Source organism: Trematomus bernacchii, unplaced genomic scaffold (genome assembly GCF_902827165.1).
Source record: "Trematomus bernacchii unplaced genomic scaffold, fTreBer1.1, whole genome shotgun sequence".
NCBI lineage: Eukaryota > Metazoa > Chordata > Actinopteri > Perciformes > Nototheniidae > Trematomus > Trematomus bernacchii.
The window spans coordinates 12307343-12325092 of NW_022987720.1; the positions used below are offsets into that span (position 1 = coordinate 12307343).

The following is a 17750-nucleotide window of genomic DNA, read 5'->3' on the forward strand; positions in this document are numbered from 1 at the left end:
CAAAGGTCAGGGGTTCTCCAAAACCACAGAGTTTCAACCTCAACCGCTCTTAAATATCACCTGCAAAGGTCATGGAAGTCCAGGCATTGCAGTACTATCATTATTAACTTCAAATGAAAAGACAACTCTTAAATTGTGGTTCATGGTCGGGGATTTTTTTTATCTCACAGTGGCACTAGAGAAAGGTCAGATGGTCATCGAATCCTTGCAAGTCCTTCTCTGGGGACTGATTTCCTGTCAAATCTAATCTGACCAAAAGTTGTCTTACTCTGAAGTCCAGCTAATTGAAAAAAGTGTTAAACAGTATAACATAGAACTGGAAATGCAAATGATAACTCAATGTTATTGGTAGACAAACTAAATCCCAGATAGCGTAATTGAATAGCATTAGATAGCATTTTGATCACCCTGTCTGTATCACACAAACAGAAGATTGACAATACAGTTGACTGACTAAATGCAGCAGAAATGGCCATAGTCAGTGTGGTATTGTGAACTAGTCAATACAAATTGCATTACGGACTGAATAACTTCAATAATGTATCACACTCTGCATAGTTTCATATGCTGTTTAATGACTCATGTTAGCATAAACAAAGAAAGGGTGTAAACATCACAGTGGTTAAAAAAGCTCAGCATTGACTCATAAGGCTTTTAATGATTACTTTGAAGATAAAAAGAGCACCAGGCCCCCATTTTGGCATTAAAAACACGAGACACAAGTGCTGAAGAGGCAGTTCTGGAAGATGTATTTAACCCCTCAGATAGCATGGTCCTCGCATATTGTTGCATATGGTCAAACATTTAAAAAGCTAAACAGAAGGCCATGGACGTGTAAGACGGTTTAGATGACACTGAGGTGGACGGGTGGAGAGAGCAGTGGGCTCTATCTCGTCTCCAGCACTCCGTCTCTGATCCTCCACCTCCAGGCAGAGCTGAAGTCCGGAGCAGGAACACAGCTGAGCTCCAGACCGGACTCCTGCACCTCCTCATCGTGAGCAACCTGCTGGCCCTGCTGGGTTTCCAGGGTGAAAACCCTCTCGGAGATCTAAAAACCGAGCACACATAAGCATTTAAAGGTCTAATCAAACTCTAAATCATGAAAAGCTGTCGTGACATGAGTGTTCTCGGTGGCCGGCCCTCACCTGATCACTGATTCCCGTGGCGATGTGGCCCACCTTCACACGGCGCGTCTCTCTGATGCGGATGCTTCTCCCGCTGAATTCTCTGATGCAGACATCCACCCCTGAGCCAATCACAGAGCAGATAGATATATGTGTTACAGTTTGGTACAACATTAAACAGATTTAGAAGAAGAGAGATTGTAATGTTGTTTCTCACCTTCAAAACAGCAGGGTGGCGGTAGCTGTGTGTGACCCAGCAAATCCAAACTGGAAACCTGCACGTCTGGCTGACTGCTGTAAGAGAACACACCGGAGCTGAGGTCGTCTGCTGGGCTCAGAGACCACCGGCCAGAGTCCTAGGATAAAGACAAACAATGTGAGAGTTAAAATATTATAGCCAAAATGAGTGCCCACCATCCATGGATGAATCTCTTTGTTTAAATTGTCCTCAGTTTGGAATATCTTTTGATTATTTATGTCAAAGTGTTTGATATAGAACATTATTTTTCTGGGATTACATTTCTGGATGTCTGAGATAAATAACAAGTTAAAAGGGTATCAGTTATCAATCTAAACTGCCACCTAATGATTGCTTTGTGGATTTAAAGGCAAAATGAGAAACATAACGGTTTTGCCCCTTCTTTCCAGCTCAACGAGTCACGATGCAAGAGAGCAAAACCGAAGTTAACCTCAGATTCAGTCTTGTTTTGGAACTGAATTTGTCAGCTTTGCTTATGCTTCACCATATTTGCATCTTATTTGCATATATTCGCCATTTCATCGTCATTTCGTAGTTTCCTCTTGGATGCATGCTTATAATGGCACTTGGTCATTACTTGATTATAAAGCTTGACAACCGAGAACGCGCCAACACACATCTTGTGGGTTATAAAAGATGAAAAAGAGGAATTGTTTTTTTATGAGTCTTTACATTTAATTTTTTTTGGGAAATCCTACTCACTGGGCCATTCAAATTGGGATGAATAACAGCAATTTATTGTTTCTCTTAACACATTCCACTACTTTGGATCAATGTGTGCTTTTATTGGGGAATAAGAACATTGAATGTGATAGTTGGCTACCTTTTTGTCCCATGGTTCCCAGGTGGAGTACAGGTCGCTGCTGAGACAAGACAACAGCTGCTCCTGCATCTCAACCGAGTGGAGCTGGGACAGACTGCTCAGGTAAAAGTCTGCAAAACAGGAAGGATCACAATGAGTGGGGTTCAGAAACATTTAACACAATATAATGAAGCAGAACACTGAGAGAAACCTCACCTCGCTCCAGTTTACGGAGCTCAAGTTCAGGCACAGTGGAGATCTTGTTGCCCCTCTTGTATTTTGGCTCACAGATCAGTGTTTGTGGACAGTAAATAGAGTCTTGATTCCACTCTTCATCATCATCATCACCACTCCGGTCCTTTGTCCTCCTCCCTGTTGTGATCAGTTTCTCAACAGACTCTTGATCCTCATCCTCGTAGTTTACGCTGCTGTTGATCAGCTGCAGGGAGTCAGGAGGTTTGTCAGAGACACACAGGGGCTCTGTGTAGGGGCCCCTCACTGGGCTGGTGAGTCCTCCAACTGCAACCACACAAACACAATACATCACACACTGCAGTTGACGATGCATTCAAGGGCGTAAATCCTTTGAAAACTCCTGCTAATATTAGTTGTTTTGATACTGTTTGTAGAATTTGTTTCTAGTGGTGTCTCCAAACCAGTCCAAAAGTAAAAAAAGATTGAAATATCACAGATGAATAATTGTTCTTCTCTTGTTTTTATCTTATTAACTACAATTCATATTTGTTGGCGTTTCAAAACAAACTTTTAACTGCTTATATTTTTTTTACTCTTCCTTGTTTTTTAGGGTGATGACATCATATGACGACAGACATTCAGAGAATTCAACAAAAGCTTTTAATTAAAACATGACATTAGATAAAGCTCTATTATATATCAATTTACAGTTAATATTGTCCTAAAAAGATACTGGATTTGAGAACCTATCAGAGAGCATTTTGCAAAAAATGCAATACAACAGTAAATATGGGAATGTTTTCAGGTCTGTAAAAAGGAAAGGGGGGCTACATAATGTTAAAATGTTTGGCCATACTACTGTTATTATGGGAATGTATAATATCCAACTTTTTGTTATTTACTCCATACAGTATGTGGTGTGTGTTTGGATGCCTCGCTTGGTTACCTTCTGTCAGAGCTCTGGCAGTTTTCTCTTTGAGCTCAGATGCTGATGCTCTCTTGGCTGGATCCTTCTGTAGCCCCGCCTTGATAACTTCAGCTGTGAGCGGGCTACAGTCGGGGGGTATCTCTCTCACGGGCGGGGGCTCGTTAGCGATCTGTAACCATCACAAAACAGCGGTTACAAAATCTGACGTGAAAACTTTGAAGAGCTGACTGAACATCGACACTGAAACCATGTCCGTGTGTTGCTGTGAAGAATACCTTCAGGTAAAGTCTACAGGTGTAGTATCTGCTCCAAGGCTGGCACCCATTGAGCATGTGCAGTAACATACAGCAGCTGCTCCACACATCTGCTTTGGCTCCGCGGGGTTCACCTTTCACAATCTCAGGGGCCATGTGGGTCTCTGTGCCCTTCAGATCTGCATTAGGAAACGATGATTTAAGACGTGTTAGTTGAGAAATGACCCATTTTCTTGGATATTGAATTCGCTAAAGTAACACTGTATGTACCTTTGGACCCGCTGAGGCTCTGTCCCTGATTGTCCAGTCTCTCTGCGTGTCCAAAATCACACAGGAAGGTGTCTCTACCGTCCTCCGACAGCAACACATTGTCAGCTGTGGAAAACAATGACCCACTGCATTAGCGCTGATTTCCATTACTTCTTCAGTTCAGTTTGCGGATGACATAATGAGAAACAGGACAGCTGCACTTTCACAGAACAGTCTAAAAGGCAACAGAGCAAAAATAAGAGGGGGCTATGACGTCACTTTGGGACAACTGCTGTACAACACTTTAATTAGGGAGGAATGAGGAGTCTAGAAACAAAAGGGTTCATTACGGTCACCAGGTGGCGCCTGAGCTGCAACCGCACAATCCTCTTCCTGTTTGTTTTTGCACTTCCTCTAACTTCTAACTTCGGTTTTTTTCATTCCTTCTTTTTTACAATTCGCTCTACTTTTTGCATCTTCTTCCTTGTTTCTGTATTTGTAAGTAGTTCTGTCTCTCTCTGCTCTCGCTAACTTCTTCCTGCTTTTCGTCCCATCCCCCCCTCTCTGTTTCGTTCTCCCTTTCTTTCTTGCTCTCCTGCCTCTGTGCACATGCGCCGCCTCTAAAGAGCAGCGGTGAGTCATACTGTGGGAAATTCCCAGCCCGCCGGCTTCTCAGCGGCGGTCTGGTTCAACAACACAGGTGCTGGGGATCAGATCTACTGTACGGGTGACACTTGTGTTCCACGCAACAACTACACAAAGACACAAAATTCCTCAAACTTTTCGAACTAATTAGAAGTCGGAGTTCTTCTCACTGTATGGTTTTGTTTTCCAGTATGTACCACAACAAGTCAAAGTCAAGCTGACACATCTCTTATTCCCTCTTATTACGATCGTGCTATTTTGATCTGTTCAATTGCTCCTGTTACAACTTATATTGAAAGTGTTTTGATGCATTTCAAGATTGCAAATAATACTGACAATTTCTCAAAACATTTAGATAACTGTCTTGACTAAACTAAAGATGATTGTTTGTTTGAGGTAAAACCTTCAGGACAAATTGTCTAGAACTTTGGAAAATTGTTAAAAGCAATTTCACTAATGACTAAGAAATGCCACTATTGGTGTTTTGATTTTTAAGATTTAAACATTAATTCAACTTTAAAGAATATAATTTTTTGAGGGGACGATTGGGACAAATATATTTTTGGGCTTTTACATTCAATACCCACAAACTCCAAAACTAAACACCTATTTGGAATTCTGACTGTAGCTGCAAGTAGGGATGGGTATCGTTAAGGTTTTAACGGTACTACTACTTTTATCGATACCGCTTATCGATCCGGTCTTTTAACGGAACTCTTATCGGTTCTTTTAGAGAAAGAAAAAAGGTAAACTAACTAAAGAAATTGTGAACAAAATTAACATTGCTTTTTATTTAAATTAAATAAATAATATTTCACATCAAAAGAAACAACAATGTTTTAACAAACCGTATTAAATAATCTGATGACAGAATATCTGAAACTTTAACAAAATAAATAACTCAGTTACCTCTAATCATTAACCCATGTTTGTATAATTGAGTTAACTCCGTGTGTTGCTGCTAGCATACATAACACCTGACGTGGAAACGTTACTCGTGGATGGGGCTACAGAGCTACTAGAAAGACAGTCGAAAACGGTGCATTTCTCCGTCTGGATGTGGTGCACTTTTGCTAAATGTTTAGACAAATTGCTCGTGTTGCCGCCCTTACATGCTAAACTCTTATTGCACTTTTGGTAACGAGCATTGTCCACATCGAGACGGGTAAAGTTTAACCACACCTTGGAGCGCTTAGTTCTTTCCGCCGTGTGTGTGTTGCATGCATGTAGCAGCTGCGTGTGTGTAAACTGCCCCGCCCCCTCGCACACAGACGGGGGAGAGAGATCTCTCGTCTGGATTGGAAAGATCGAAAATACTAAAAATAATCATAGACGCATTTTGCAGTCTTTTTGCATATTAGAAACGGAGTTGGCGACACTAAAACTGCAATATAATGTTTGTGTAGCAATAATGCATATGACCTATATTTTTTAGATGTCTCCAGTACCGATAAAAAGACCGATAACGTCGGAGCTTAACGGTACCACAGTCTTTAATAATTCAGCCCCGGGGCCCGTTTAATACAAGCTAGAAAATGGCGCAAACCGAACATTCCATCGATTGATGGTATGATACAATACATGAAACATTCGTTAGGGAAATAATTACTTATTCTATGATGCTTCAGGAAAATTATTATTTATTTTAATTACTATTATTATTATTTTTTTTATTCTACTTATAGTTTGCTTTTTTTTGATAACATAATAGAATGATTTGTCAATTGAACAAGATGTAATATGAATATTATGGGAAGAATAAAAAAGAAAGAAATATATTTTTGTTTAACATACCTTTGATATCTAGATGCGCTACTTTTTTCTTCCCCAAGTACTCCAGTGCTGTTAGGATTTGTGCATTGTAGTGGAGGCTCAGGTCCTCTGGCAGCCGGCCACGCTCCGATATCAGCTGGCCCAGCGAGCCTGGAATAACAAAATATGGTCAGACCAGGATAAAGACTGAGAGATATCTAGGTAACAATAACTGATACGCCGTGTCTGATTCAACAATTCCTTTTTATTATGGCCTGGAATTTGATGACAAAGGAAAAGAGTCATTGAGTGTAATTGTGTTTATCAAGCCGGCATCTCCCTTTACAGATGTTGAGTGTAATTTGGACCAAAACACTTCAAGGAAGCTCAACACTCATTTCTGTCGTCCTACAACCACCCACTTCCACATCTCGACACTAATCGCATCCGTTTTTTCCTGTAATCTGCCTTACTCTCATGTGTTTGCGCTTAGATGTGATGAATCATCACATATCACCCAACAATTTCCCCCCTAATCTCAACATCAGCAGTGAGCACTGGCAGAATGTGGTGTGAAGCTTTGTTTACCAGATTTCAGGTCCATGAAGAGCATGACGTTCGGCCCCTCTCTGACCACTCCAAAGAGTTCCACCACACGAGGAGATCTGAGGGTACTCCACGCACCCACCTCCTCACTGCTGAACCTCTTCAGGGCGATCTGTGAGGAAAGGTGGGAACAAAAGAGTGAGAGGGTTTTATTTTCTGGCACTTTGTGAGTTCCCTTACACACAGAGGACACATATTTATGTATAAAAGACATCAAAAAGTGCATTTTGCATGATAGGAGACACTTTGGGTTTTTAGAAGAACGTGAATGAACACTTTTGACTAGTTTCTGACTCAAAATCTGAAAAATAATAGGCAGATGCAGTCGCACTGGGTTACCTTTTTGACAGCAAATTTGAAGCCTGTGTTGACATCTTGTGCGCTGTGTACTTCACCATAGGAGCCTTCCTTGATAAACTGTGGGAGGACATACTCCCTCCCCTCCTTGTATTCAGAGTCCACAGGCTGGATGTTCTGACAGATAAGAGAGCAACAAATTAGTTTGGTTGAATCACTTTAAATCTGCCTTTTCCTTTCACGTGCTGCAAGACTGGAAGGCAAACTTAACTTTGAATCTCTTCCCTCTCTGGAAATGTTTAACAGTATTTTAAAATAAACAGACTGCCGTAAAGCAGAACGTACTTCATTGTCAAAGATCATTCCCTCAGTGGTGACAGAATCCTCTGCCGAGAGCTCATCCTCCTCCTCTCTTACGCCCCTCTCCACATCTTTGAAGAAGGGCCCTGCGTAGCACCGGTCCCCCTGACTGACGCAGCCTCTGAGGCCAGCGACAGCCAGGGAACAGTCTCCCAAACTGCTGAGGGAGTCTGAGTCGGTGTCCTGCCCGTAGGAGTGGACACTGGAGAGGGAGGCGCACACCGGCTCCCCCCAGGTCGGAGGAGAGCAGCTGGAGTGTGTGTTGTAGATCTGTCGGCTGTAGAGAGGGGGCCCTCTGTCCCGCTCTTCTGAGCTTTCAACACTGCTGCAACAGGAAGACTCCTCCTTCAGGACACAAGGGAAACAAACATGTTTACATTCTCAGGTGAGTTTGCTCAGGGGCGAAACGTTCAAGGCCATGAGAGACAGCTTTGTTTTATTTCTGTGATTCACTTCCACAGAGATCGAGACTCCGACTGCCAAAGAATGTGGCAATTTATCCTGGAGGGTGATTCACCAGGAAAACACTGCAAGAGCTTTTCAGCTTCTTTAGAGGAACAAGAGTTTACAATGTACCAAAGTCTCCTTGGGGTGTAACTGTAGTGTTGCAGTTTAGTAATTTAGAGTTTTAAAAAAATGATATGATCAATGAGACAGCTTAGATATAGTGTTGCTGTGTTCTAATTGCTGCCTTTATTGTATTTATATCTGTTTGGTCTATTGTCTGCCTATCAATGTTTTTGTTCGATTTTTTCCTTTTTCGGGCTTGATATTGATATTTGGTTTTAACATGAGAGAAATTGTTTGGAGAAAAATGCACCAACCTACTTCTTAATGTCAGTTTCAATCTCTTTTTCCCATGTTAGACTAAACTATGTGATGATAACCAGAGTTCTTACCAGGATCAGGACCAGAGAACTTCCACTCTCCTGCTCAGGGACTCCAGAGGGCATTCGATGTCTGTGTCTCTGCCTCTCTTTCTTCCTCTCCAGTTTCTTCTTCCCCTTTCGCTTCTGTCTCTTCCTCGCCCTCTTTCCTGGGGCGAGCTGAGCCGACGAGCTGCTCGGCTCCTGGATGGAAGAGGCCGTGGTCGCCACATTGTTGTGCTCTGAGGTAACACTGAAGCACAACGATGGCAAACGATGTTAATACCAGACATGGCGTTAAATAATTCAGTATAACCTGTGTAAATAAACACAAGATGTCAAGAGCAGAGGCAATGTGGAGAAGAAGTGTCATACCTGCTGGTGAAGCAGTTCGGGGAGGGGACATAGGAGCGGTCATAGCAGGATGGACTAAACTCTTGGGAATCCTGGGTTTCACCTGAGGAGAGCACAATGTTAACTCTAAGTCCACAGGTATTATATTTCTTATTAAATAAATCAGAAAGACATAATTACATTCAGCTTGGGCAATGAAGGTGGAGGTCTTCAGGGGCTTTTCGCCCACTTGCTCTGCGGTCCCATGTGTCAGGAGTTTCTTTATCAAAGGGTTCAAACAGGCTGTGTAGCCCGTTTTGCTGTCCTTCCCCTCCTCTTCCTCCTCCTCTGCCTCCTGCTCTGCAGCGGAGCAGGACGGGTACGACCCCTTCAGCTCAGCCTGGGGCGACCCGGAGAAAGGTGATGTCGAGTTAAAAATCCTTTGCCTCACCGCCATTTCATCTGCTGGATCTGAAAGAAATAAAATAAAAACAACTGGTAAGTCAAGTGCTTCAATTGTACACATGGTCATATTTGTAATAATAACTGATCATACTGTATATCCAAGAAATACTCAGCAGCTCTTTTCTGAAATGTTTGAAAAACCCTCAATGGCATTGTGTCTCGGATCAAACTGTTTTGTAAAATGTATCTGCTAATTATTCTCTCAATTAAAGAAAGTTTGTTAAATAAAAGAATCTACAGCCCTAGTGGATGTCTTTAAATGTCATGGTTTGTCCGAACCTACAGATATTGAGATGACTATTTTTTATGACAAAGAAAAGCATACAATTCTTACTTTTGAGAAACTTGAACCTGCAAAAGTTTGATATTGTTTGCTTTTCAAAGTTTTTGAATAATTCATAAGTTATAGATACTTATCACTGCAGCTCAATCGTGGAAATGCAAAGCAGTATACATGTGTCTTCTTTAAAAACTGCACTTTCAATTGATTATTACATTACATTAGTTGACATGTTACATAAGTAATCAAACACAATGTAATGCATCATGTGTCTATAGTAAACCAAATGTTCCTGCCTGTCCTTGCTAGTGACTGACCTTTATAAATGTCGTGGAGTTTCTGCCTCCTAAAAACAGTTTCCCCGTAACGCAACAAAGGACTCTTTACTATCTGATCATATGAGAGTGATGGAGCCTAATGTATATGTCATTTCTTTAAGTTAAAATGTCTAATAAGTTTAACTTTTGTTCTCTTTTAAAGGCCTAAAAAGTACTCTTTGTTGTTGGACAGATCACCAGTTGTAATGAAGATAAGATGTTTACTCTTCTCTACAGAAATATGCACACACTCCAATCAAACAATGGCAGGCTTTGTACTGTGGTAAACTATATATAAACCTTCTTCTTTAGAGCTTGACTGTGTCAAGTGCATTCAGGGTCACGACGTTCACTTAAAGCGAAACTTTCGAAAGTTTGCGGTTGGCACCAGAGACAGGAAACTAAACCCTGGCCTTCTTTTGACAGTTGCAACAGCGTCGTTAAAAGTGAGCACTCTGTTTCACTCGGAGGAAGTCAAATAAAGCGCATAAAGCCGCCAAGCTGAACTTCCAATAAAGATTTGCACGATTGACTGCAGATGGCTTGGACGTTACAATCTTCAAAACGTAAAATCAACACACCCTCTCTCTCTCTAACACACACACACACGCACATCTCAGCACTGGCTATTTGCAACAAAGTCAGTTTGAAGGGCACAAACTGGGACTACAGTTGCAGCATGTTGCATCAGCGTTCCCCCTTAACCACAGCTTTTCTTTGTCACTCAGCTTTTGAGTGTTTCTGCACATACATGCCCGTAAAAGATGTTCTTGATAGAGATCATACCAGGCTAAATCTAGATATCTTGACTCAAACAATAGCATGGCTGTCAAAACATTCACCCACTTAGTCTTCACCTTTTGCTCATTACAAATAACTGCTAAAAGTCATAGTAAAGACAGACTGACATCAAACTATAGTCAAATTTCAATGAAAGCTGTTGAGTTGAGTCATTACCTTGTGTGGCGACTTCATGCACTGTAAGACAATCTAGAAACAAAGCGATTCAACTGTCACTTCACTCTTAAGACACACCCTGATGAGTTTACATGGAAAGGAAGCAGAGAAAACCCGCTGCGAAAAACACAACCACAAAAACATCTCTGTGTGTGTGTGTGAGGTAGAGGTAGCCTACCAACAGATGCCAGGGGGAAGGGCTATCTCTCTCCTGTGTGTCCGCTCTGTATAACCTCATTTACTTTAGTAGAACTGTGCTGCTCTGTCTGCCTGCATGCTCGGATTCTCCGTAACATTCAGTGCTCACCGCTTTGCTCTCCTTGATGCTGGCTCTCAGCCAACACAGGAGAGGAGGGGGGGGGAGCTGGCTGACTTATGGGAAATGCATCTCCACTTCCCCATATTCACCCCTCCTTCCCTCTCTATCTCCCTCCCTCCCTCCCTCCTCTCCTGCCAACAGGGCTGGCTTACTTGCTCGTCTCAGAGTAGATTAAAGGATAGCGTGTTTGGTTACGTTTTTGATGATTAACTATGGATCGTTAAAACAGAAGAGCTCTTTGTGGCCTTGCTGTCAAAATATACTCTTTATATATTATTCATATTATTATTAAAAGGCAGTATATTTATTTTAAAATGTTGTAAACATTTCAAAAGAGGGAAGAGATTCAAAGTTTTGCCTTGCAGTGAAAGTAAGGGACCAATTTAAAGTCATTTAACCAAACTAAGTTGTTGCTCTCTTATTCTATACGAAATGAAATCTTCATTAGGTCAAAAACACTACAGAAAGAAAACTTGAAAGATGTCTGTCAGTGTATTAATAAGGCTATGAGGTTTGTACATGCTGTTACTTTATGGGGCACATGGGAGACCATCCGTCATAATGGATGATGAAGAGTGCAAAGAAGATATGTGGCGACATACCAAATCAAATTCAGTATGCAATTATACTAAACTAACACACTTTTGAGATTAGACACAGAAGCATGTAGCTCCTTGACTCCCACTAACGACATATTTTAGGCCCAGCTCTTTCACCCATATGCCTTAAATGCAAGACAGTATAAATAGTACTATAAAATCAATGTCTTGTAGTTGGCTGCAAGGGTAAAAGTGTGTGACTAATACAAAATGGCAAAAGTATTGGGACTTGAACTGGATATGGACCCATTGCACATCCTTGTATATATTCTACTTTTTAGTAATGTTTCATTTCTATTTTTGAAATGTTTCTATTTTATAATTGTTTATTTTGTGTCTGCTTTTAATTTCTGTGTGCAATGCATTGTTTTTTGTATTCTGCTGTAACGATAACATTTGCTAATTTGGGATCAATAAAGTATATCTTATCTTATCCTCGGCCTTTGATACAGATAAGTAACACCAAAGAACAATGAAAGATTGTACTGCTTTGCTGCGAGGAAAAACGTTTTATGCCAACTGTCAAAGTGCTGTTTGATCTTGCGCCATTAGAATATCTTACATGTTTTATACATCTAATAAACCAGTTTTTTCTTTTTAATTCGGGTGCCCTTACTGAAACTATGGACAGCCTGGTTTATCCTTTAAGATTTTCTTGATTATAACCTGAGATAATCTCGTAGTTGTTTTCCATCATTCTATAATGTATCCATCTTCTACTGCGAAAATGTGAAAATAAAAGAGTTTCATTTAGTATTGCATACACCCGCGATACTAAAATGTTAAATGTTTTGTAATCTTTCATATGCTCTGATATCCTAATGAGCATTCGTGCTCTGCAGTCAGCTAACGCAGTCTGTCACATGTCATGTCACACCACCACTTAATGCCACCATCAGACAGCAGACTTCTGGTATCTGATATTATGAGAATCTCATAATCAAAATTCAGAGCAAGCATATGAGCTGTCACTTAAAATGTGATGTGTCTGAAATAATTTCACTTGCCTTTCTTTCCGGCAGCAAAACAACTTACTCATATAAAAACCACCACAGAACACAGGAAATTCATAATACCACCTGAACCCGAGAACACAGAGCTAAATGCAAGTGTTACAGAAAGTGTTTGCTGGCATGGCAACAACATCTTCGAAACACTGATAAAATAAGGCGTAATCAGTTAAGGTTTAGTTTTGACTACTCTAGTATCTGATACAAAACTGGATAGAGTATTTTCCACATGAACAATGGAAGAAAAGGTCTTAAAATATTATATTAAAAGTAATTTAATGTTCAATTTATCATTTAAGTCAATCTTTAAAGCAATTAAACTGCAACCATTCACTGATATAATCTTCTAAAATGAGTTTTTAAAATAGTTCACTGAATGTAAATTGAACAAACTTGGACATTTAAAGACATCACCTTTGTGAGTTGTGATAGTGACGCGCATTTCTTTGCTATTTGCTGACATTCTAAAGTCAAGACCAGGGTCTGATGATACGTTTTCTTTTACACCTGCCACTGTGGCACATAAATGAACATTTCTACCACCCACTTTTGTAATCTTTGTAGAAAGCTTTACAAACCTTGAGTCAGTAGTACCAGACAGTATACTAGAGATATGGAATACATCAATAAAATGACCATTGTACAGAGTTTTATAAGCGGTCAATTTGGACAACATGCAAGTGTACAGATGTACTTAATAAATGCAAGTACACAATAACCATAAATCTTAAAATATGGATATGCTTAATTGTAACCTAGTTTTGCAGATAGATCCTGAGCTAAACTCCACATACAGTTAGTGGCTATATTGAGTCGACTTCTGCTGTACACCCACGCAGATTAATGAAATTCCAAAGTCTTTAGTAAGGACAGGGAATAGGGACTCAACCTGAAGTGGGCCACAGAAAACGCACAGCCAAGCATTCCTTAAAGGAAACGCAGGCTACTTCTGAGGACATTGTCCCAGTCCTAGCCTACATATATTTTAAAAACATCTGCCGGCTACAGTATGACTGTCACACTTCTCTCTTAACAACTTCCCTTTCCTGTTACTTCACTATTAACTGTCAATACAGGAAGTTCTCTTTTCCTAACGTTTGCTGCTCATTTTAAATCCACTGATAATGGTCTGTATGTTAGATGTGAAAATGTTAACTTCAACTATGGGAAATTATGTAAATGCCAGGATAATATGCTGAATGGCATTTTATTTTACAAGGGGAAAGATTAGAAACATATTGACTGAATTCAAAGACCATTACATTTCATGAAGCATTAACACTTTTAACAGTCTAGCATGAAACACTTTAAATTTGGCATTTCTTTTATACATTATATATGCTATATGCAAGAATGGTACAGCATGTTGTTGTGTAGAAAGGCTGCAAAACTTCGACTCAACATGGTCTGTCATCATGGGTGACTACTTTGAAGCACTTAAATCTGGTATATGAGCTAATAATGGTTTATTGCTATCAATCAGACAGATAGGAGTTAATGATTTCATTTTGCCATATCAATATTTTACATAATGACATGAGCATATTAGCTCTTATGGTGATACCTCATAATTAGTGAGGGCAAAATTATGATTTTCCTATGTATTACATTTGTATTATGGCTATGAATGTATTATTAATCTCCTCTTGTATACTCTTTATATTATCTATCACTGTAATAGTTTATCCTTAAAGTTATAGGTCATAAGACTTCCGTGACAAACACAAGCTGGAGTTGCTTTAATCACAGACATCTGGCTTCCTCAGGCGTATGAACGGCTCTGAAAAAGTTTGGTGAAACAACAGTCGAGCTTACAGTAACAGCAGCCTGCTATTTACTGTACCGACCTTGTGTTTAACTATTGTCAAAAACAAAATATAATCATAAGTTTCCCCCGTTAGGCGGATTGTTCTTCGACCATGTATCCCTCAGTGTATCGTTACTAAAATAATAACTTCCTTCTTGCCACATTGACCGCCATTTCATGTCAAACTTAAGACTGTTTTGGCCGTCGCTTATCAGTCAAAACTGATCAAATAAGAAATTCAATAAACAACAGATATGGTTAAGGTTATACAATCGCTTAGACTATTTGATTTATCGATAAATGTACATTAGATTGTGTTCTTACCGAGCTCCCAATTAGTAGGCGTCGGCCGATGGTGATCAGATCATAGCTAACCTAGAATAGGGTTTCCGGTTTTAATTTCAAAGTAAGCACCATGTTCCCTTAATAATAATATGAAAGCATTACAAATGACATTATACAGATTCGTCACAATTGGTATTATTATTTATTTATTGTTTTGATAATTTTTCAGGGCTACTTGCAATCGTGTTTTATTTTTGACATTGTGAGTAAGTGTCAGTTATGCTTTTATTTTGAAGCTGCAGTTTCTGTACTTCCTGTGAAGAGGCAAAATAAAACTATAAACGCAAATAATAAAAAAAATGGAAACTACACAATGAGATTGAGAAAAGTAGCATGGCATTAAAATAGGTTATTTGTGCAATTAAGTTAACAATGGGGTTTTGTAAGTCACCAAGCATTTCCTCTTCTGCCTCTTCAAGATTTCAATAAATATTTATTTTCTATCAACATTGTTTTTTGTTTAATTGAAGTAGGAGTGTATTTATTTTTCCATATACTTTGGGATTTAAAGAACAGTGCTAGTTGTCTCATTAAAAAGCATAAATTGTGCCATAATAATCCGTGGTGTCCTCCTTTTTGGCTTTAATTGTTCGAGTCTAGATAGCTGTCTGTTTCTTTCCTTGCTATAAAGAAATTAAGACCATTTTAAAAGTTTAACTGGGTTGTGTATCTATACGTTTTTGTATTTATCTTATTTTCATCTAGACTGTACTGACACAGATTTACCTCAAGATGGAGTCATAAACTACTGACAGAAGGCATCTTATTGTTATTAGTAAACATTTTGGTTGCCTGATGTGCAATCTTTAGTATTTATACTGAGATAGGTTAGGCTATTTCTTTCTGATTAATAATTTTAGCAACGTCACAATCGATTGTTGAACTTAGCACAGATGTTTGTATCCTTTGATTTTGAAGAAGGATATCATGACCAAAATGTTATGGTATAGGAAAGTAAAAAGTAACTGCAATTTCAATTCACACTCATTTAAGCTTTGATAAAGAGATGCTATATACATGTTTGATTTTGGGCGTAAACAAATGATCAATGTTTAGGGAGTTATATAAGAAAAGGTGAAGGTTTGCAAATATGAAAAAAAACGACATGTACAGTCCCCTCCAAAACTATTGGAACAGCGAGGCCAATTGCTTTATTTTTGCTGTACACTGAAAGCAATTAGGTTTGACATCAAAAGATGAATAGACAAAAGGTCAGTATTTCCTTTTCATTCCAGGTATTTACATCTAGATCTGTTAAACAACTGAGAAGATAGCACCTTTTGTTTAAACCCACCCATTTTTCATGTGAGCAAAAGTATAGGAACTTAAAGACTTAAAAAAGTGTGAAAAGTCAATAATACTTAGTATTTAGTTGCAAATCCTTTGCTTGCATTAACTGCATCAAGCCTGCAACCCATTGACATCACCAAACTTTTGCATTCTTCTTTTGTGATGCTTTTCCAGGCTTTCACCACATCCTCTTTCAGTTGTTGTTTGTTTCGAGGGGTTCCTCCCTTCAGTCTCCTCTTTAGCAGGTAAAATGCACGCTCAATAGGGTTTAAGTCTGAAGATTGACTTGGCCAGTCTAAAACCTTCCACTTATTTTCCCTGATAAACTCCTTGGTTGTTTTGGCAGTGTGTTGTAGGTCGTCGTCTTGCTGCATGATGAAGGATCTCCCAATCAGTTTGGTTGCATCTCTCTTTAAATTGGCAGACAAAATGTTTCTGTAGACTTCTGAGTTCATTTTGCTGCTGCAAATGTGTTACATCATCAATGAAGATTAATGAGCCGGTCCCAGAAGAAGTCATGCAAAAACCTCCACCATGTTTCACAGATGAGCTTGTGTGTTTGGGATCATGGGCAGATCCTTTCTTTCTCCACACGTTAGGCATTCCATCACTTTCGTAAAGATTCATCTTTGACTCATCAGTCCATACACATTTGTCCCAGAACTTTTTTAGCCTTGTCTCTGTACTTTTTGGAAAATTCAAAATATGGCCATCCTATTCTTATTGCTAATGAGTGTTTGCATCTTCTGGTGTAGCCTCTGTACTTTTGTTCCCAAAGTGTTCTGCTAACGGTGGATTGTGATACCTTCACTCCTGCCCTCTGGAGGTTGTTGGTGATGTTTCTTTACAGTTCTCACAATGTTTCTGTCATCAACTGCTGATGTTTTCCTCGGTCGACCAGTTTGAAGTCTGATGCTCAGTACATAGTGCTTGCTTTTTTCTCAATGACATTCTAAATGGTTGTACTGGCTATGGCCAATGTTTGTGCAATGCCTCTTGTGGATTTTCCATCTTCTCTCAGTTTCAAAATGGCTTGCTTTTCTCCCATAGGCAGCTCTCTAGTCTTCATGTTGGTTACACCGTTTTAACTATAAATGCAGTCTGCACAGGCAAAGCCCAAAGCTAAAACTGAGAGTAGACATGCAGTGCTCCTATTTATTGTTTGAATAATCACTGTAGCAGGACACACCTGGGCAACAAAAATCACCTGTCAGTAACATGTTCCAATACTTTAGCTCACTTGAAAAATTGGTGGGTTTAAACAAAAGGTGTAATCTTCTCAGTTGTATAACAGATCTTAAAAGCTGAAATACTGACCTTTTGTCTCATATTCATCTTTTGATGTCAAAACTAATTGTTTTCAGTGTACAGCAAAAATAAAGCAATTGGCCTTGCTGTTCCAATAGTTTTGGAGGGGTCTGTACATAGTAATCTTACATGAAACACAACAAGCATAGTTATACAACTGCCTTTATTAGTCAATCAGCATTGACTAAACAGTGACACAAAATAAAATGGGCCAGTTTCTTTCTTAAATTAGATCCAGAAATGGGCTGCAAGTTCTGAGTGTGTGTCATGTGAGAAGAGAAGCCAAATAAATTATTGATGATCCGGTAATTTCCCCTTTTCAATACCAAGTAAAACCCCTGGCTTTCTTCCTGTCTTCACACTTGTGTGAACAAAAGCCAAGA

The 17750-nt window shown here is 39.5% G+C and overlaps 1 protein-coding gene across 3 annotated transcripts; it reads right to left on the reverse strand.

Annotated features, from left to right (window-relative positions):
• Positions 1-553: 553 nt before the first annotated feature.
• Positions 554-14806, reverse strand: map3k14a (mitogen-activated protein kinase kinase kinase 14a). Of its 3 annotated transcripts, none has more exons than XM_034143421.1 (16): positions 14749-14806; positions 8872-9141; positions 8713-8794; positions 8371-8590; positions 7457-7816; positions 7154-7288; positions 6797-6926; positions 6251-6379; positions 3833-3937; positions 3584-3741; positions 3327-3477; positions 2402-2704; positions 2207-2316; positions 1342-1480; positions 1146-1246; positions 554-1048 (listed from the first exon to the last, which is right to left on the reverse strand). In XM_034143421.1, exons 2-16 carry the CDS (start codon positions 9125-9127, stop codon positions 887-889), a joined length of 2541 nt encoding a protein of 846 aa, XP_033999312.1. In that variant the 5' UTR covers positions 9128-9141; positions 14749-14806; the 3' UTR covers positions 554-886. The 3 variants fall into 3 exon arrangements, with proteins under 3 accessions (XP_033999312.1, XP_033999314.1, XP_033999313.1); XM_034143423.1 differs by lacking the exon at positions 14749-14806 and adding an exon at positions 10868-10987; XM_034143422.1 differs by lacking the exon at positions 14749-14806 and adding an exon at positions 10690-10817.
• Between the last annotated feature and the right edge of the window lie 2944 nt (positions 14807-17750).